This window comes from Caretta caretta, chromosome 1 (assembly GCF_965140235.1).
Source record: "Caretta caretta isolate rCarCar2 chromosome 1, rCarCar1.hap1, whole genome shotgun sequence".
Taxonomy (NCBI): domain Eukaryota; kingdom Metazoa; phylum Chordata; order Testudines; family Cheloniidae; genus Caretta; species Caretta caretta.
This window is the reverse complement of record NC_134206.1, coordinates 255,017,363-255,038,721: the sequence shown is the minus strand read 5'-3', so window position 1 is coordinate 255,038,721 and position 21,359 is coordinate 255,017,363. Positions and strand designations below refer to the sequence as shown.

Below are 21,359 nucleotides of genomic sequence, written 5' to 3'. Positions count from 1 at the left end.
AACAAATGCATAATAGCTAAAACCCAAAAAAGAATTATTTTTAGAGCACTTTCAGTATCTACAGCATTGTACAAAAATCTTTGGCCACAAGAAGCTGAAAATTTAAAATCAGATCACACGCTATATTTTCAGATATATCAAAGGCATTTGACGATGATGGCCCAATTTTAAAGCTGTGCAGATTTAAAAGGAGAAGTTAGAAGAAGTTTGGCACATCTTTTCCTTTTCATGGTTCTCTGATAGCTAAAGATTTTACTGAAAAATTTCAGTGGTAACTGTTTGCTCAACAGGAAAGTGCCTATTTAGTGTTGTTTCATGTACTCCCCATGTTCCTTTTTGTTTGTTTGTTTTTACTTAAAAAAGAAGTTTGAATTATACATGTCTCCACAAAAATGTTTTTTAGATGAAGAACTGTGTGCTCTTTAGAAAACTTTTCCCAGGAGCAATAGCTGGCTTACAAATCTTGCCTGTCATTCTCATATTCAGAAATAGAGTCAGCTAGGAGCAATACCTTCCAGTAAACTTATATTTTATCTGAAGGATAGCTGTAGCCATTTACAGTACGTCTAGATCATTAGATTATGTCAAGTAACTCCTGACAAGCATCACATGGTCTTTAGATTTCCCTGTAAATGTTACCAGTCTACCAGAAAGGAAAACATTCAGTTTTAAATCATGCCTGTTGTTGTTTCAGAAAGAAAGGCATAAATTAAGTGCGGCAGACATTAATGCCAAAGATACATGTCTAAGAATACTATTATTGCTGCCTGGCAACAAGCAGGAGGCGTGTTAAGGAAGGGGTAAAAGGGAGACAGAATGAACTAATGGAAGAGTCTGGTTTTGGCCACCCGATACTGAAACTAACTCAATCAAAGTGAGAATTATTCTTGATTCTAAACAGTGCTGAAGAATATGTGCAGAACGAATGAAGTTTAAAAGCAGGCAGCAGTACAAATTTTACTTACGCACTAATTGAAAGGTAACTATGTTTTTCCACTTAAAATAGACTGAATTATGTAGATTTTAAAGAGGAAGTAGATATTTGTTTTTCCTCTATTTTGTTTGCTGGCATTATTTTCCTCTAGCATTAAGTTCATAATGACACAAACTACATACGCTCTCTTTCTTCTGCTGAATACATTCAAAAGTCTAATTTCATCTATCGCTTTCAATACAGGGGAAAATAATGAGACTTTTTTTCTCTCTCTGTTAGGCTCAAACAAAGGCCCAGGTCACCATCTAAAAAGCAAGTCCCACACCAACAGATTATCTAACACATTAAACTTTATGCAAGACAAATATTTTTGAAAAAGGATAGCTTATCCTTTGTTATTCAAGGTCAAAAGTCAGTCATTTGTTTTCATCATATCTATACTCATAGTTAACACGCAACTTGTGTAATTTCACCACAGACACACCACGTTCAAGCACATATATATGTACGCACAGACACCCCCTCCATGTTTATAGAAAAAAAGCATTTTACAAAGTTGATTTCCTAATTTTAAAAGTTTTAATCTTCATAATTTAGGCAATATTAATTCTATAAGCATGCAATGCAATAAAACCATAGGTTACTGTGCTTGCTTTACACAAGTGACAAAGAATAGGCCCAGTTGCTTCTTACCTCTGTCCAAGGAGGCCTTGTTTAACACAAGAGCATCTTCAATATCATAACCACTGTAGCTCATCACAGCAACTGTGGCATTCTGTCCAGCTGGCAGTTTCTCAAACTCTATCAGTTCAATGGTTTTTGTTTTAACCATTGGCTTTTGTGGATATGCTAACAGATACATAAGAGTATCAATTCTGTTTCGTTGATTGTATCCAATGGTACCTGTATTTAAAAACAAAAGCAATACCATGAAAACTTCTATTTTACTACTTGAAATATTTTAGACGTAAATTACCAACATGTAAAATAACCAATGCGACATTTCACAAATGTAGATAACATATCTGGTAATGTTAGGTCTTCAGAAGAAACGGGAAAAAAACCAAAAACCTTACAATTCATATTAGAGATTGTGCTGAAATAACGTCAAATTTTTTTTAAAAAAAATTTAAAATGGCTTTAAGATTCTAACGTAAAGATCCTCAAGAAAATCCTGATCAATTAAAAACAAAAACAAAGCCCCAAAACCAAACCCCAAGGTAAGTGCCTGTGTCACTCTGAACTAGAGCAGGTTGGTAAACTTCTAGCCCCGAATAAGTCAACAAAAGCCAAGTTCATTTTCACTGTTTTCTGTTGATACTTAATAATTGCAGTTGTTGAAAGAGGCTGTGGGCTTGACTTAAAGCCCATCAAAATAAATGGAAAGACTCCCATGGACTTTGAAGGGGCTTTGGATCAGTCTCTGTGTCCTCCACATCATATTTACTTCCTTTTCTGGGTAATAATTAGTTCAACAGTCTGTGTTAGAATGTCGGAAAGCATGAATAAGGCATGCAGTTATCAGCAGCCAAGACAGATTTACTTTCTGAAGTTATCAGAGGAGTCACTGCTGGTAGGACTACAGTAGAAGTTCACCCTCCATCTATTTGTCTTTTTACATGAAATTACTTTTAAATTTACGGTTCAGAATTCAACACTTTGTATAGACCTCCCAGCTTGATACTGAGATTCTGGCCATTTCCCACCAAACTGCCAAAGTGTCTTCTGAAATCTGTGAAGAAAAAATAATTAATACCCAGCAGGGGAACATAAACTGTTGTGTAGCAGAACAATAGTGAAAGCACTCATATGTTACTACTGTTTGCTGTGTGAGGCCCTGTGCTATGTCTCTAGGTCATTAATAAATTATGATCTTAAAGAACTAAATACAAAGTATGTTTAAAAACATTTAGCAGTTATGCCCCATTTTCAAAATGTTTGCATTGCCTGCAGTTATTCCAAGAGGACTGGTTGCTACAGTTAAAAGAAATGCAACACGAAGATTTTGGGCTGCTAAACACCACACCAAAACACAGTTCTGCTATTAAGGTTATGACAAAAACATGCTTTATATACAAATACTTGCACTTTCCAGGCATTTGTATTTGAGAAAATACTAAAAAAAGCACCCATAAAACAAGTATCTAAAACAGCAACTGTCATAGTCAACTCCTGAGATTTGCCCTCCCCTCGATGCTATATTGGCGGTCACAAAACACTTCCAACATAGTCCCCTTCCCAAGGCGGAGGGAGGGAGACAAATACTATAGCAGAAGATGGCAGCCTTCTCTGCTGGGTCCCACAAACTCTCCTCATTTCTTGCACTTTCCTGGAGTCTGCAAAGTGGCTATGAAGCTCTAGGGTGTCAGTACTGAAGAACGTCCCAGAGTGCATGTGGGGCTTTGGCACAGGTGATAAATGGCTTCACTGGCATCTTACTGGTGACCAATTTACTTTCTTCTTCGGGAGAAGAGTGATTCACCATCTGTTGGGGGAAGTTTGGCAGAGGCTGTTCCTCCCTCCCTCAGTTTGCAATGGGAGGGGAGGGGAAGAACTGGATACTTCAGCCTCACTTGCATCTTGGGTACAGAATCAGGCCTGTCAGTTACCACCATGGAACAGTCCACCCACTGAAGTGCCTACCCACGGAGACAACTTTTCAGTCAACTGGGACAACTTCATCCTACTTTCCTACGCTTTGAAAAACTGAAGTTTCTCCTACTGCAGAGCGTGGGGATCATTTCCCCCAGTGAAAAACTCAAAACCCCCATATTAATTTCTACCACTATCTGAATAATCCCTTTTTTCTAGGGTGGGCTGAATCTGTGGAGCTTACTACTCAAACGAACTAAATTTTCAGGTGATCCTAAATGCAGTTCCCGATTCTTCAGTGGAAGTTGCTCCTGAATGAGAAATACACTTTTATCATGGCTGTGAAACACATACAGATCGTTCCTCAAGTCTACTTCTGAAGGGTTTTATGTTCTCTTGTTATGTTATGGGCTATATCTGCTACGTTCCAGTGGCCACCCAGGGAAAGCAAGAAAGAGGCCAAGGTTTATGGTGTTCAACCACAACCCAACCACATAATTAACCTTATTAATGTTCAGAGAGAAAACGCCTTGTTTTCTAAAGTTGCGAGTGACACCTTTACAAAACTTCGGAAATTCTAGTGGAAATTTACTGGGCATGAATATTATGGCTTTCTTTCTGAATGGATATCCTTTATCTTTAAAGTTGGTATTTCATCACACCACAAGGTAATTCTAACTAGATTATTTTTTTGTTTACATCACATTTGAATGGGCATGAATGACCAATGAAATGGCAGAATTTTTGAGCACCAATACATACTGTTCGCTTTCCCAGCCATGGATGCAATAGTACACACAATAAAAACAAAGAAACAGGAAAAAAGCACTAGGGGTGAAATGCGCAAGTAGGAATGTAATTGATTAGAGGAAGACTCACTCAAGCATAAAAGTGAAATGTAAGTATGCAATATATCAGCAGTAACCACCCTTAAAGGGTGCATCCTATACAAAAGGTAGCTGTCACTGAACTACTGCAAATATTATTATATATATTACTGTAGCTGCAATAGCACAGGGAGTGACAGCATAGCTTACCTGTGTTGCATACAAACCTACCCGAACCCTATGGATATGTACTCACTGCTACTGTCTGTGCTACCGTGGCTACAGTACTATTTATTCTTGTGCTCTCTCTCACTGACCTAGTGCAATCATGTGTATGCAAGCTAGGAATCACACCCCTGGCTCACAGTCACAGAATGCCTTCTCTCCCCTGGCTGCCAAACCACTCGCATCCTCTGTTTATTTAAACCCCATCCCAAACTCACAGAGATAGGAGCTCTTTTTCCTCCCTGAGGTCTGCTGTGTTGCCACAAGGCCTTCATGCAGGTGTTGGAAAGAAGGGAGCCACTAACATTTATGTCTACTTTCTAAAGGAACAGAGGTTTTGTTTACTTCCCTCAAAAAGCCAAGCAAACTAAAGCACAATGAACTTCAACAACTGTACAAAAAATAAAACTATGTTTAAATATGAACCAAAGGGAGCATTTGTGTGGGTACCAAAAAAGGGATTGCTGGTACTTCTGTATTTCCGTTCACTTGACAGCAAACATTCCACTCCTTCCTTTCTGCAGGGGCATGGAGCTGATAGAACGGATAGAACACCTTTATGTAAAGGCTGCACTGAATCCTCGGGGCGGAGCAGTTGACTGAGGTCATTGGGAATTTTACATGATAGGTGCTCCCTGGCTGGGATATTTACTATTTGAACCACAATCTGTTTGAGATTATGGGTATATTGGAACAGAGCATGAAAGCCTAGCTCAATTTAGGCACTTCTGTACCTCCATCCACAGAGCGAAGAGCTGGTAGAAGAGAACACACGGTATGCAGCACAAATGCTGTCCCTGGATGACTGGTGGCAGAACCCAAGAAGAGGTTGTACAGACCAGTAATAGCCCACACTGGTTTTGCTTTTGTTTATATTTATATTCTTCCCACTTTGTCCCCCGCCAATAAACTGTCTGTACAAAATTTTGAGACACTTTACTTCTCAATACATTGAGAAATACATCACAGATGTTACCTAAAAACAAAACAACAACAACAAAAACAGCTCTATTCCCATAGTTGCAATCTCCTTCCTCAGCCCATTTGTGAGAATTGGTACTAAATTTGCCCTGTAATATACCAGTCATCAGGGACCTCTACAGTTCTCCAGGAGCAACTGACAATATATAGATAGCAACGGTTCTTAGTACTAGAAGACTTATCTCCAGACATCTAATTTGAAGTAATCTTTATCCACGTTTTTTTATTATAGCATTCATAGGGCAGACGGCAATAACCAGGGCTGTAAAATTGTTTCCATTACAACCCTCTATATTCTGACAAAACATTACATATCTTCAATGTGAGTAATAGCCGAATTATTAATATGCAGATCTTGCTTTCTATATCCAGAGACACAGAGAGAGAGAGAGACACTAATTTTATATATTATATAAAAACGCAGTTGAATTAGTAGTAGAAAAAAGTAAGCGTTACATTTCCTGACTAAGTTCTGTGTTTGTACAGCACCGAGCACAACAGGGTCCTAGTTCATGACTGGGACTCCTAGGTGCTACTGCACAATAAATAAATAAGAATAGGTCTTATTCATCTCTATTTTCAGAGTCTCTGATCCTTTATAGCATTATCCTAGCCACATATGGAACATTAATAATGCAGGGTATTGAATTATAATCTTACATAGCACACCATTATCTTAAATTTGAAATTATTTCTGTACTGCAGTGTGCACATGCAATCAGAAGACCTTGCAACCACAACTGCACTTGCAAGCTAAGTACAGGTAACACCCCCATCCCTGCATTATGCTACATGCATCAAACTCTACGTTCTCTGGACAAAGTGCGTCCCCACCACTTGATCGACGTCCGTCTTACCTACTATTGAATGCACCAGCACATTAACAAGAACACTCACTCCGGCCATAAAACATATTTTTCTGTACAGTACATTTAATAAGCATTATCCTGTAGAAATGTTGTCTTTGAGATTTTAATAATCTATACATTGCCGGTTATATTGCATTATTAATTTCATTCGTAAATTGAGGGGATCCTGTCAATTTATCCCTGCTTCACATCCCTTCTCACCCATGACATTACTGTGTTTCTGATTGAGGAGACTGAGGACTTCCTTCAAAGCCTGTCAGTACAGCTTCCTCAAATCAGCAGAGGGGTCCGTGTTGAGCAATCTAAGTCCCACCCTCCCTCTAGGAAGGTAACATGGTCTCTCAATACTCCCAGTACTTGACACCACAGGGAGTGAGTGGACATGGGCATGGGTCCTTCCATATGGCTATGCAAAGCCAGTAGGGGAGAGAGAGAACTTTTTAAAGCACAAAACAAGCAACAGAAGTTTGAAGTAGTAGTCAGCATTTGTGTAAATACAAAAATATATGCAAACAAATGAAATAAATTACATGAATATCCTGTAGGTTTAATTTTATACCGCTAATCTACAAGCATATGTAACAATCTTTTCTACAGCTAGATATCACCTCCACTTTAAAAAAAACAAGTGTACACAAGCTTTTCATAAAGACTCAGGGTGTTTGCTGATATTTCAGTGTACAAAGTAACATACAGCCAGGTCATGTGCCAACTTTTAAAATGTACTTTTATCTCACTGCTTATTCTTTGGAGTCAGGTGTTTTGTAATAACAAACCGAAACAAAGGCTTTTTTTTATTGCTAAAGATATTCAATGGCTTTTGTGTTCCTAGCGTCAGCAGTAACGTCAGAGGATTGTATCCAAGGAGCTAAATGTGCAAGACCTAGGGTCAAAGCAGCTGAATACACCAACCTCAGAAAACACAGACAATGAATTGCAAATGACACTCAAAACAAAACGAGAAAAAAAACCTTCACACAGAAAACTACAAAAGAACTCCACAGATACTGAATTGGCTTTCTGTACACACTGATCCTGCTTAACTGTGTGTGGTAACTAACCAAACGTTCTGAGACTAATAGTCATAAAATAGAGACTGTTGGGGGGGGGGCAGGGGGAACGGACTTGTAAAGGAAAAAAATTACCTCTACCTTTTCTTTTTTAAGGTGGTAACACTTCTCTTTCTAATTTAATTTACTAGTATTTTGACATATTAAAGTTGACCATTAGGTACAAGGCAGCTATTCTTCCATTAATTCTGCTAGAAGATTTTCACAAAAGGTGTACGGTTTCAATTTCGGAGTCACATTACAAAACAAATGATTTTGTAAACCTAATATAAGAGATAATTTTTTCATGACACATGGGGTTCTTTTACTGTAATCTCAACTTGTCACAAACACAAGACGTAAAACTGACACGTATAGCTGAAGTCTGAACAGGGCAGACTGAACTGATGTGCTGCTGTTTTCATTGGGACTTGCTGTGGCTTGACAAAACAGTACATTAGTTAGGCACACAAGTTAACAAGAAAATGTTAATATGGTTTGGCTGCTTATCAAATGGCAAAACTAGAACTGTGATCTTAACTACCTAACATGACAAATTCATAAGATGACAGTTAAAGGAAACCATACCAACTATTAAATTAAAATTAGTTAAAAACTCATGCTTAGAAAATTAACTTCTTTTCTTGTTTCATTGAGATGACACCATAACTGCCCACTAGTGCTTCCTCTCCCAAAATAAAGCCAAAATATAAAATACTGTGAAGTGAGAGGTCACTGAGGAAGTACTGTCTTTTCTGGTAAGGGAGAGAAATTCTTAGTGCCATGGTATTGAGTGTTAATGAATATATATTAAAAAACGGCAGTACTCTAACTATTCAGAGAAAATCACTTCTCCATGCTTTCACTCTCTTTGTGCAAACACTTTTTTTCTCTTTTTTGTTTGGAAACCCACAGCACACTGAAGTATAAAAAGAAAGAAAAAACACTCACTGCCAATCTTCCAGCTATACTGAAAACTTGAAAGTAATGACTGTTACAAAAATAGGAATAATAGTGCTATGGTTTCTTCAAATTTTCTTTTAAAGTATGAAAACCCCAGAACATTGGACTCCATTTTGCTAAGCTATTTCTTAAATAAAAAAACAAACAAAAAACCAAATGAAAATTGGAACAAAGTCAATTTCTCCTGGCATCTACGCCATTGCTCATAAGAAATGTTAATTTCCTCTGAAACATTTTTAAATGATCTAGTAGACAAGAATATTTGTAGTATTTTACGCTGTCTGATGTTTAACATGACAACATTCCAATCTTGAAGCAGAAAAACCTTACCCATTGCTTGCTTCCCCATAGCACACTGGTAAGTGTTTCTTGGGGACTGGTTATGGTGAGGATATGGAATAAGACCAGCACAGACGCCAAGAAGCGTGAAAGGTTCAATCTCCAAGTGTGTTGTAGCTCTTAAAAAGAAAAAACACATTCTGGTTATAATATACCTATAGACAGCAGAATGGCACGATTTTATTGAATTCATTTTAGTAAAGTCTGATAAATTATTTCAATTTAATTTGTTACCATTCAGAAAAATTTAAGTGAGTAAAACTAAAAGCCTCAACGACAAATTCCAATATATTTTTATTCAAAGTTTTAATTTGGGATTTCATTGGGTCCAAACACAGAGAGGTAGAAAGGACAGGAAGGGTACAAATTTACATGGACAAATAGAAGAAAAAAACCGTAAGAGTAAACACACTGACCATAATATCTAACAAGATATAAATAGATGTTATTTTATATACCTGTGGTGCTTAATATAAGCTACAAAATAAAAAGGGAGGTCACATACGAACGTCTGGAAAGAGAGCGTTTAAAAAGTTCCAGAGAAATATTTCTCACTTCTGATTACATGTCCCAACAAGCATGTCCCAACATGACAGCAATCTATTTCTGTTTTAGTTTACATGAAACCCATCCTTCCTGTATAGCAGGGGTTCTCAAACTGGGGGTCAGGACCCCTCAGGGGGTCGCGAGGTTATTACATGGGGGGTCGTGAGCGATCAGCCTCCACACCAAACTGTGCTTTTCCTCCAGCATTTAAAATGGTGTTAAATATATAAAAATGTGTTTTTAAATGATAAGAATGGGGTCGCACTCAGAGGCGTGCTATGTGAAAGGGATCACCAGTACAAAAGCTTGAGAACCACTGCTGAATAGGCTCCTCTTTACCTAAAAGGTTCCCCAGTTCCTAATAAACCTAAATTCTTCCTCCCAACACCATCATCTCATCCACACATTGAGACCTTGCAGTTGTTCATCTGTCTAATTGGCCCTGCATGTGGAACTGGAAGCACTTCAGAGAATGGAGGTCCTGGACTTTAATCTCTTCCCTATCAGGCTATATTTGGCCTCCAGGACCTCTTTCTTACCTTTCCCCATGTCATTGGTACCTACATGTACCACAACCAGCTCCTCCCCAGCACTGCACATAAATCTATCCAGGTGTCTTGAGAGGTCCACAACCTTCACTCCCGGCAGGCAATTCATCATGTGATTCTCCTGGTCATCTACATTTTTAATAATCAAATCCCAGTTACTGTTACCGGTCTCTTCCCAGTAGCTGGGGTCCCTTCCCCTGGTGGGGATCCTCAGTGCAAGAGGATCCCCTGACATCATCTGGGAGGAGGGTCACAGCTATGTCTAAACAAGACTATATGCCACAGTTGATAAAACACTGTACAACATTTTATAAAACTATATACGTTGTGCACCAAAACACCTTAGAAAGCTGAATAGTGGGGGAAGAAATTAAGTAATATAGGCAAGGGATAAAAGGTACACTTTCAAAAGATTTTATAAGAGTTGGTGCATCAGAGAAAATTTGTTCTACATGGAAGGAGCTGCAGAGGAGAAAGCTCATGCACAATAGATAAATAGGCCATTTTATGTGGAGGGACAGAAGTGTCCAGCCCTAGACGAAGATTAGATACAAAGTCTGTAAGGCTGGAGCAAGTCTATGGTTTTTAAATCAAAGTGGGCAATTACGAAGCAGGGAATTCTGAAATAGGGCCAAACACTTTAAAAATAAATGTGTCCAAAGCACACATCTGTGGCAGTGCTCCAGAGTCATTAAATAGTGTGTGGATTTCAGGTATACGCCATATGGTGGCTTCCCAATAAGAGCTGGGCACCCAATTTGAAAATCCCCCAATGCTCAGCCCTCTTTTCTTACCATGTGGGACATCTCATATGTTGGCTAAAATTGGTAACCTGAATTATGTGTTTTAAAATAGAAATTATGGCAATATCTTTTTAGTTGCAATATATTGCAAGGGATGGCAAAGCAGCACAACTGTGAGGTGGCTAAAGAATCCCCAATATATACTAGCAGGGAATGCCTGAAGAGGAGGACTACCTGGAACATTACATCATAGCATTGTATGCTTTGCTGGGAAAATTAAAACCCTGATAAGTAGTTTAAGAAAACAAGCTCTTAGCCTCAGTCGTAGAATCATAGAAATAGAGGACTGGAAGGGACCTCAATAGGTCATCTGGGCCGGTTTCCTGCACTCCAGGCAGGACTAAGTAATAACTAGATCATTTCTGACAGGTTTTTGTCTAACCTGTTCTTAAAAACCTGCAAGGGTGGTGTCAGGTTCCCTCCCCACTCTGAACTCTAGGGTACAGATGTGGGGACCTGCATGAAAGACCCCCTAAGCTTATTTCTACCAGCTTAGGTTAAAACTTCCCCAAGGCACAAAATTCTTTGCCCTTGGACGGTACGCTGCCACCACCAAGTGATTTAACAAAGAATCAGGGAAAGGACCATTTGGCGTTCCTATTCCCCCAAAATATCCCCCTAAGCCCTTACACCCCCTTTCCTGAGGAGGCGTGAGCATAGTATCCTAACCAACTGGTTACAAAGTGATCACAGACATGAACCCCTGGGTCTTAGGACAATAGAGAAATCAGTCAGGTTCTTAAAAGAAGGATTTATTATTTTTTTAAAAGATAAAAATCATCTCTGTAAAATCAGGATGGAAATTAACTTTACAGGGTAACAAAAGATTCAAAAACACAGCAGAACTTCCTCTAGGCTTAGTTTCAAAGTTACAAATAACAGGAATAAACCTCCCTCCAGCAAAGGAAAAATTCACAAGCAAAACAAAAGATAATCTAACACGCCTTGCCTGGCTTTTACTTACAATTTTTGTAATATGATAGACTTTTAGGATGGTTTATAGGAGAAGGAGTTTTCTGACTTCATGCTTCTCTGCTTCCCAAGACAACACACAAAAACAAAGCCGCCCCCACCCCAGATTTGAAAGTATCTTCTTTCCCCATTGGTCCTTTTGGTCAGGTGCCAACCAGGTTATTTGAGCTTCTTAACCCCTTACAGGTAAGGAGGAATTCTAGGCTACCCTTAGCTATATGGTTATGACAGGTGGAGAGTCGACAACCTCTCTAGGCATTTTGTTCCATTGCTTAACTACCCTGACAGAAGATTTTCCTAATGTCCAACCAAAACCTCCCTTGCTGCAATTTAAGCCCATCGCTTCTTTGTCCTACCCTCAAGTGGTTAACCAGAGGTTACCCTTCTCCTTGTAACCATCTTTTATGTACCTGAAAACTGTTATAATTTCTCCCTCAGTCTTCTTTCCTCCAGACTAAACAAACCCAATTTTTTCAAACTTTCCTCATAGGTCATGTTTTCTAGACATTTGCACACTCTCACCAGTTTGTACTAACAGTAATAGTTCTGCTTATATTAATTTGAGTATCTTGAAAATTACTCACTGGCATATCAACATATGCTACTGCTCTGCATCTGACGAAACAAACTATGTTCAGTGGAAAAAAGAAAAGGAGTACTTGTGGCACCTTAGAGACTAACCAATTTATTTGAGCATAAGCTTTCGTGAGCTACAGCTCACTTCATCGGATGCATCGATGAAGTGAGCTGTAGCTCACGAAAGCTTATGCTCAAATAAATTGGTTAGTCTCTAAGGTGCCACAAGTCCTCCTTTTCTTTTTGTGAATACAGACTAATACGGCTGCTACTCTGAAACCTATGTTCAATGGAGATCTGTCTTAGGAAATACGAGTATTAATGCATCACCTGCAGATGAGCAAATCCAGAAGGGCAGATGCCTGGTCATCAGAGCTATTAATAAATTTGAAGTACGGACACATGCAGCGTCACAGCAAGCATAGAACTGAAACACTAAATGCCATGTAGGACAGTGAGATTCAGTCAGACTTGATGTGGTAGATTGCTACTTCTTGACTGCACACACAAAATCAGTTATTGCTATGATGAGCAAAGCTTTGAAAGATTACAAAGGGCTCAAAACACATGTAAACAGAGGCAGGACTAAGCAGAAGGTAGGCAGATTAGAGTGGTTACCTCAACACACTTCTCACTCCTTTAATTCTTTCAATTTTTCTTGTTACAATTCAGCAAAGCACCGTGTTACCAAGTGTGTGCAAGACACTTGGTTAAGAACATGATGTTGGTGATGAAACTCAGGTCCTTGTGTGTGTGCTCACATACAACGAGAGGGCCAAATCATCAGCTGGATGTAAATCAGCACAGCACTGACTCCACTGGAGCTACACTGATTATACCTGCTAAGGATCTGGTCCACAGTGTTTGTAACAGGAAGCCAACATTTTCAAACAAATCTAACTTCTACAAGTCAAAACGTCATGGCCAGAACTGGACCTGACACATGTAGGTTTTACAAAGAGATTATGAAGCGAAGAGACACCTTGACAGACACTTGAAGCTCAAAAGAAATAAATCCCCAATTGGAACGCAAAAGGTAAATAGCACAGATCACTATAGCTAAAAAGAGGTGACTGACATCAGACAGGAGGAATGGCGATGGGATACCTCAGGGCTCTTGATCAGGTACTTTGATTATTCATCACACATTAAATTGTATTGGTTGTACCAATATAAAGGACATTCTTAGCTATGCAAAGAGATTTAGGGATAATTGCAAATAAATTGCATACTAGTTCCCAGTGTGATGCTAAAATTGACAGATTTACTTCATCATTTATATTCAGAAACAACTATTGTATGGCCAGGGTATTACAGCAAAATTACCAGATATATTTAGATCAAGTTTAGATGTGTTCATGGATAATGTAATAACCTTCCACACTTATAACAGGTAATTTGAACTAGATGACCAACTAGGGTCTCTTCCCATTATTATGCAAGAGTTATCTGTGATTCCATATAGATTGCCAGGGATGTTCCAGGCTGCAGTCTATTCAGGTGCCTTGCAGTTACTCTTGTCAGCTGCAGTATGATTTGAAGGCAATTAACTTTGCCATAAGTGGCAATTTGTTCCTTTTGTCCTGATCTTTGCTGATGCACTCAGGAAACCAGCCAAGAGCCCCCCAGATCAGCTTGTTAAAGTGAAAGGGCACAAGCAATATCAATGCAATTAATTGATGGAATGACTGTTTCATTTGGCAAAGGTGGACAACAACAGGGGTTTGGTCCAGCTCCACTGAAATCAATGTGAGTCTTTCCACTAACTTTAGTGGAGGTTGAATTGGGTCATAGGACTTTTGAGGTATGTCTACACTGCAATGAAAGCCCAGGCTCAAGGCTAACCCCCCTTGTGTCTACACTGCAGTTGCACTAACCCAGGGCTCAGACCGAGGGTCTCAGGGTCTGCAGGGCCAGAGGGTCCGAGCTCAAGTCAAGCCAGGACCCAGGGTCTGAGCCCTATTGCTATGCAGTGTAGACGCAGCCTTGCTTGACTCAGGTCCTGGGAGTCATCTGGAAGAATCCTACAATTCCTTGTGACAGCTTCCTTAGTTCTCTCTAACCCAACAATCTGCAATGCACTCTATTGAAAACAGAAGCCCCACCCCCAGCAAACGGCAGATGCTCAGGTCAGCATTAGCCCATTCTGTTCTGATCACTGCTCTGTAGGCACACTATCACAGAACCTCTTGGGTTTGCAACAAAGAGCAAACCACTCAAGCCTTTTGCAAAGCGAGCTGCTTCCTGGCAACAGGCAGGGCAAGCAGTAAAGTTTTCCCACAGTGCACCATGTTCCTAGGAGTAGAGCGGCCACATTTTGGGGGGATGTGTGTGTGATGATGTATAACTGAAGATGACCATTTATACCATGGTTGCTACCATGGTTATACAATTGCAAGAAATCTTATACAAAGTATGTCATGTAAGGTACAGCTGTTCTGTTGATAATCTGCTAAGTATGATAATCTTGTTTATATGCAGGTACCATCTTTGTATCTGACTTTATGAATATTTGCTATATATTTGTATCTCAAACGTGTTTTTTTCTTGGTTGACACCCACAAGGTAGTTTTACATCCAGTCTAGCCAGCCCAGTGTTGATGAACCATTCAATTGTGGATGGACCATTCAGGTGGTGACAGGTCATTAAAGGAGTTCAGCTCTTCAATGAGTCTTCCTGCAAATGCCTAAAACAGCAAGGAGCCAATAGTCACCCCTGTGATTTATCAAAACATGTAGGACATGTGATGTGGATATGTGATCTAGGACGCTAGGGAACTGGGGATGTTTAGTCTTCAGAAGAGAAGAATGAGGGGGGATTTGATAGCTGCTTTCAACTACCTGAAAGGGGGTTCCAAAGAGGATGGCTCTAGACTGTTCTCAGTGGTAGCAGATGACAGAACAAGGAGTAATGGTCTCAAGTTGCAGTGGGGAAGATTTAGGTTGGATATTAGGAAAAACTTTTTCACTATGAGGGTGGTGAAACGCTGGAATGCGTTACCTAGGGAGGTGGTGGAATCTCCTTCCCTAGAAGTTTTTAAGGTCAAGCTTGACAAAGACCTGGCTGGGATGATTTAGTTGGGGATCGGTCCTGCTTTGAGCAGGGGGTTGGACTAGATGACCTCCTGAGGTCCCTTCCAACCCTGATATTCTATGATTCTATGACTCCATCTTTGTCAATAATTTTCCATACACAGGGGCTGTGGGCTTTGTTTGGAACAGCACATGTCCATGCACATGGCAGAGGCTATAAAAGACACCTGAGACATCTCCATTTCGGCTTTTTCCTGCTCCAAATCTCTGGACTGTGGTTTTACAAATAGAAGGAGTATTTTGAACTAAGAACTGAGGATCTCCCAATCTTTTGGAAGTTACCAGAGCAACTTTTGAAAACTAGCAGTTTATTCCACCACTGCTACAAACCTGATATAAGGACTTTGCAATCACTTGTATGTATATATGATCTATTAACCATTTATAAACTATTCTTTTCTTTTATTAATAAATCTTTAGTTAGTTTACTATGGATTGGCTGACAGCGTGATATTTGGGTAAGATCTGAGATACATATTGACCTGATGGTAGGTGTCTGACTGATCCTTTGGGATGAGTAGAACCTCACATGTGGTGAATTGGATTTTCAATAACCTCTTTCTATATTAGACCTGATTGTTGGGATGGAAGCCAAGGGCTGGAATGCCTAGAGGGGACGGGTTTCAGAGGAACAGCCGTGTTAGTCTGTATTCGCAAAAAGAAAAGGCGTACTTGTGGCACCTTAGAGACTAACCAATTTATTTGAGCATGAGCTTTCGTGAGCTACAGCTCACTTCATCAGATGCATACCGTGGAAACTGCAGCAGACTTTATATATACACAGAGAATATGAAACAATACCTCCTCCCACCCCACTGTCCTGCTGGTAATAGCTTATCTAAAGTGATCATCAGGTGGGCCATTTCCAGCACAAATCCAGGTTTTCTCACCCTCCACCCCCCACACACAAATTCACTCTCCTGCTGGTACTAGCCCATCCAAAGTGACAACTCTTTACATAATCAAGTCGGGCTATTTCCTGCATAAATCCAGGTTTTCTCACATCCCCCCCACCCCCATACACACACAAATTCACTCTCCTGCTGGTAATAGTTCATCTAAACTGACCACTCTCCAAGTTTAAATCCAAGTTAAACCAGAACATCTGGGGGGGGGGGGGGTAGGAAAAAACAAGAGGAAACAGGCTACCTTGCATAATGACTTAGCCACTCCCAGTCTCTATTTAAGCCTAAATTAATAGTATCCAATTTGCAAATGAATTCCAATTCAGCAGTTTCTCGCTGGAGTCTGGATTTGAAGTTTTTTTGTTTTAAGATAGCGACCTTCATGTCTGTGATTGCGTGACCAGAGAGATTGAAGTGTTCTCCGACTGGTTTATGAATGTTATAATTCTTGACATCTGATTTGTGTCCATTTATTCTTTTACGTAGAGACTGTCCAGTTTGACCAATGTACATGGCAGAGGGGCATTGCTGGCACATGATGGCATATATCACATTGGTGGATGTGCAGGTGAACGAGCCTCTGATAGTGTGGCTGATGTTATTAGGCCCTGTGATGGTGTCCCCTGAATAGATATGTGGGCACAATTGGCAACGGGCTTTGTTGCAAGGATAAGTTCCTGGGTTAGTGGTTCCGTTGTGTGGTATGTGGTTGTTGGTGAGTATTGCTTCAGGTTGCGGGGCTGTCTGTAGGCAAGGACTGGCCTGTCTCCCAAGACTTGTGAGAGTGTTGGGTCATCCTTTAGGATAGGTTGTAGATCCTTAATAATGCGTTGGAGGGGTTTTAGTTGGGGGCTGAAGGTGACCGCTAGTGGCATTCTGTTATTTTCTTTGTTAGGCCTGTCCTGTAGTAGGTAACTTCTGGGAACTCTTCTGGCTCTATCAATCTGTTTCTTTACTTCTGCAGGTGGGTATTGTAGTTGTAAGAAAGCTTGACAGAGATCTTGTAGGTGTTTGTCTCTGTCTGAGGGGTTGGAGCAAATGCGGTTGTATCGCAGAGCTTGGCTGTAGACGATGGATCGTGTGGTGTGGTCAGGGTGAAAGCTGGAGGCATGCAGGTAGGAATAGCGGTCAGTAGGTTTCCGGTATAGGATGGTGTTTATGTGGCCATTGTTTATTAGCACTGTAGTGTCCAGGAAGTGGATCTCTTGTGTGGACTGGACCAGGCTGAGGTTGGTGGTGGGATGGAAATTGTTGAAATCATGGTGGAATTCCTCAAGGGCTTCTTTTCCATGGGTCCAGATGATGAAGATGTCATCAATATAGCGCAAGTAGAGTAGGGGCTTTAGGGGACGAGAGCTGAGGAAGCGTTGTTCTAAATCAGCCATAAAAATGTTGGCATACTGTGGGGCCATGCGGGTACCCATAGCAGTGCCGCTGATCTGAAGGTATACATTGTCCCCAAATGTGAAATAGTTATGGGTAAGGACAAAGTCACAAAGTTCAGCCACCAGGTTAGCCGTGACATTATCGGGGATAGTGTTCTTGACGGCTTGTAGTCCATCTTTGTGTGGAATGTTGGTGTAGAGGGCTTCTACATCCATAGTAGCCAGGATGGTGTTATCAGGAAGATCACCGATGGATTGAAGTTTCCTCAGGAAGTCAGTGGTGTCTCGAAGGTAGCTGGGAGTGCTGGTAGAGTAGGGCCTGAGGAGGGAGTCTACATAGCCAGACAATCCTGCTGTCAGGGTGCCAATGCCTGAGATGATGGGGTGCCCAGGATTTCCAGGTTTATGGATCTTGGGTAGTAGATAGAATATCCCAGGTCAGGGTTCCAGGGGTGTGTCTGTGCGGATTTGATCTTGTGCTTTTTCAGGAAGTTTCTTGAGCAAATGCTGTAGTTGCTTTTGGTAACTCTCAGTGGGATCATAGGGTAATGGCTTGTAGAAAGTGGTGTTGGAGAGCTGCCGAGCAGCCTCTTGTTCATATTCCGACCTATTCATGATGACAACAGCACCTCCTTTGTCAGCCTTTTTGATTATGATGTCAGAGTTGTTTCTGAGGCTGTGGATGGCATTGCGTTCCGCATGGCTGAGGTTATGGGGCAAGTGATGCTGCTTTTCCACAATTTCAGCCCGTGCACGTCGGCGGAAGCACTCTATGTAGAAGTCCAGTCTGCTGTTTCGACCTTCAGGAGGAGTCCATCCAGAATCCCTCTTTCTGTAGTGTTGGTAGGGAGACCTCTGTGGATTAGTATGTTGTTCAGAGGTATTTTGGAAATATTCCTTGAGTCGGAGACGTCGAAAATAGGATTCTAGGTCACCACAGAACTGTATCATGTTCGTGGGGGTGGAGGGGCAGAAGGAGAGGCCCCGAGATAGAACAGCTGCTTCTGCTGGGCTGAGAGTATAGTTGGATAGGTTAACAATATTGCTAGGTGGGTTGAGGGAACCATTGCTGTGGCCCCTTGTAGCATGTAGTAGTTTAGAAAGTTTAGTGTCCTTTTTCTTTTGTAGAGAAGCAAAGTGTGCGTTGTAAATGGCTTGTCTAGTTTTAGTAAAATCGGTGTTTGGTTAACCCGTGTGGTGCTGCAGAAGCTCTTTTGTTACTGGCATGGTGAATCTAATTGAAGAATAAACCACCAGTTATTGGGTACTGTCTGCCCTGTTTCTTGCAGTCTGTCGTGAGCGTGGCATTCTCAGTGTGATCCATTACAGGCCCCCCAGTCACACTAGGGACTCTGCGACATGGTTACTTTGACTCAGGTCTGTGCAGTGCAGTGTGAATGCCAGAGCCCAAGGTTCGAGCATGTGTCAGAAAATTCTTAACCTCAGGTTAAAATACAACATAGATGCTCAAGCCCAAGGTTCCCTAACAGGGGTCTGCTGACTAGAGTCCCACTAACCCTGGGCTTACATTGCAGTGTAGACATATCTTTGAAGAACTGTAAAAATCATGCAGCGTATATGACAAAGATGTGTCAGAGAAGTCACTTGGGATACATTAGACATGGCTTTTGAGTCAACAGGATATTCTCAGCTCAATAAAAGCCTCCGAAAGTGTGAATTAGTAGTCTGGAAAGAAGCTTTGTTTTAATTTTAGTGCTCTTTGATCACAAATAGGTAGTGACAGTCTAGAAACTTTGAAGTACAGAAACAAGATATCTGGCTTTAGATGTGGATAGATTTAAAAAAAAATAAAAACCTCTTAAAAGCTCTCTAAAGACATTCTAGAGTAGACTAGCATAACAGGATACATAATGGTGTGGTATAAAAGTTTTATAAGGAGCTGTTTGGCTGACCTGCATAACTCTCTAATGGTTTGGCCAATTATGAGTACAAGAGATCATGAAAAACTCACACTGATAAAAATCACATATTCCATGTTTTTGTGGGTTAGAGTTTATAACCTCAATTCCTCACAAAAAAAAATCAAACACTAAATTCACTTATTTGTGACTATCCCATAGATGATTTAAGATTGGTGTAATCACAGATTGCTTCCTAAACTTCTATCATCTCCTTCTTGTACATTGTTATAAACATAAGCAAGAGCTTGGTGTGGAAACAGAAATGTTACAACACAGTTAGGGCCCTACCAAATTCATGGTCCATTGTGGTCAATTTCATGGTCATAGAATTTAAAAAATAGTAAATTTCATGATTTCAGCTGTATCAATCTGAAATTTCACAGGGTTGTAATTGTAGAGGTCCTGGCCCAAAAAGGAGTTAGGTTATTGTGCGGGGGGTTGCAGTACTGCTATCCTTATATCTGCGCTGCTGCCTTCAGAGCTGGGGAGCCGCAGAGCAGCAGCTGCTGGCTGGGAGCCCAGCTCTGAAGGCAGAGCCACCGCCAGCAGCAGCATAGAAGTAAGGATGGCATGGTGTGGTACTGGCAACCTTACTTATGCACTGCTGCCTGCAGACCTGGGCCCTCAGTCAGTAGCTGCCACTCTCCAGCCTCTCAGCTCTGAAGGCAGCAGCGCAGAAGGAAGGGTGACATGGTATGGCATTGCCACGCTTACTTCTGTGCTGCTGCTGGTGGGGTGCTGCTTTTAGAGCTGGGTGCCCTGCCAACAGTCGCTGCTCTCCGGTCACCGAGCTCTGAAAGCAGTGCAAAAGTAAGGGTGGCAATATCACAACCCTCCTAAAATAACCTTGTGACCCCCCTGCAATTCCCTTTTGGGCAGGACCCCCAATTTGAGAAACGCTGGTCTCCCCCGTGAAATCAGCATAGTATAGGGTAAAAGCACACAAAAGACCAGATTTCACGGGGGGAGACCAGATTTCACGGGGGGAGACCAGATTTCACGGGGGGAGACCAGATTTCACAGTCTGTGACGCGTTTTTCATGGCCGTGAATTTGGTAGGGCCCTAAACGTAGTTAATGAACTTACATTTCAGAGAACAGAAAGGAAGAAGGCTGTAATATGCATATTTTTACTGTGCCAGTATTTAGTCTGAATGTACACTTACTTAGTAATTGTATGTTCATACAGTGCAATGTTGCAGTCATTTTCCTCATTCACGTCCAAATATTCAACTAGGCCTTCATGCAAAAAATCTTCAAAATTCCTGTAATTGCCAAAAAAGGTACACACTGAGAAACATTTTATTCATATGCAAAAATAAAGTTAAAGTTATTAAAAGGAACTGACTTTTGTAAGGAAAGCAAACTAAACAAGTGGTCCTCATCTGCACGGAGTTACACAGATCTGAGAGAATTCTCTCTAAATATTTGAAGCAGAAAAAACAATCTTACTTACCTGTTTGCTTCAGGGGGGATTTTTTTTTAAAATAGCCTTAATATTTTCATCATATCATAAAGGTAAGTATATTTTGTGGATGGATGAACAAATTTCCATGATGATTTTGCAAGACTGATTAGAAACTGAACTGGAACGCTTATATATGTAAATATTATACATTCTCTCTCTCTCTCTCTCTCTCCTTCAAGAGTTACTAGTGATTCTTAATGCCTCAATTTCTGAGAGCTCAAGCCATCACTCCTGATTAAAGGTGCCTGATTTTCAGAGGGCGGATGCACAGCCTTTATCAAGAGACTCTCTAAGGCATCTCAAATCAGGCATCAGAAGTCAGTAGCTGCTTTTAAAAATTTAGGTTATACATTTATTTTATAT

At 40.6% G+C, this 21,359-nt stretch overlaps 1 protein-coding gene across 6 annotated transcripts in view; it reads right to left on the bottom strand.

Moving 5' to 3' along the window:
- POLR3B (RNA polymerase III subunit B) overlaps nucleotides 1-21,359 on the bottom strand; it is a 124,506-nt gene that overhangs the window by 40,337 nt on the left and 62,810 nt on the right. For all 6 annotated transcript variants that reach the window (XR_012666112.1, XR_012666114.1, XM_048832189.2 and 3 more), the window contains exons 18-20: nucleotides 20,695-20,793; nucleotides 8,771-8,898; nucleotides 1,628-1,837 (exon numbers count right to left, since the gene is read on the bottom strand). Coding sequence is in view for 4 of the 6 variants with exons in the window: in XM_048832189.2 (XP_048688146.1) it covers nucleotides 1,628-1,837; nucleotides 8,771-8,898; nucleotides 20,695-20,793 (437 nt within the window). In the remaining 2 variants the exon portion in view is untranslated. The remainder of the gene's footprint in view (nucleotides 1-1,627; nucleotides 1,838-8,770; nucleotides 8,899-20,694; nucleotides 20,794-21,359) is intronic.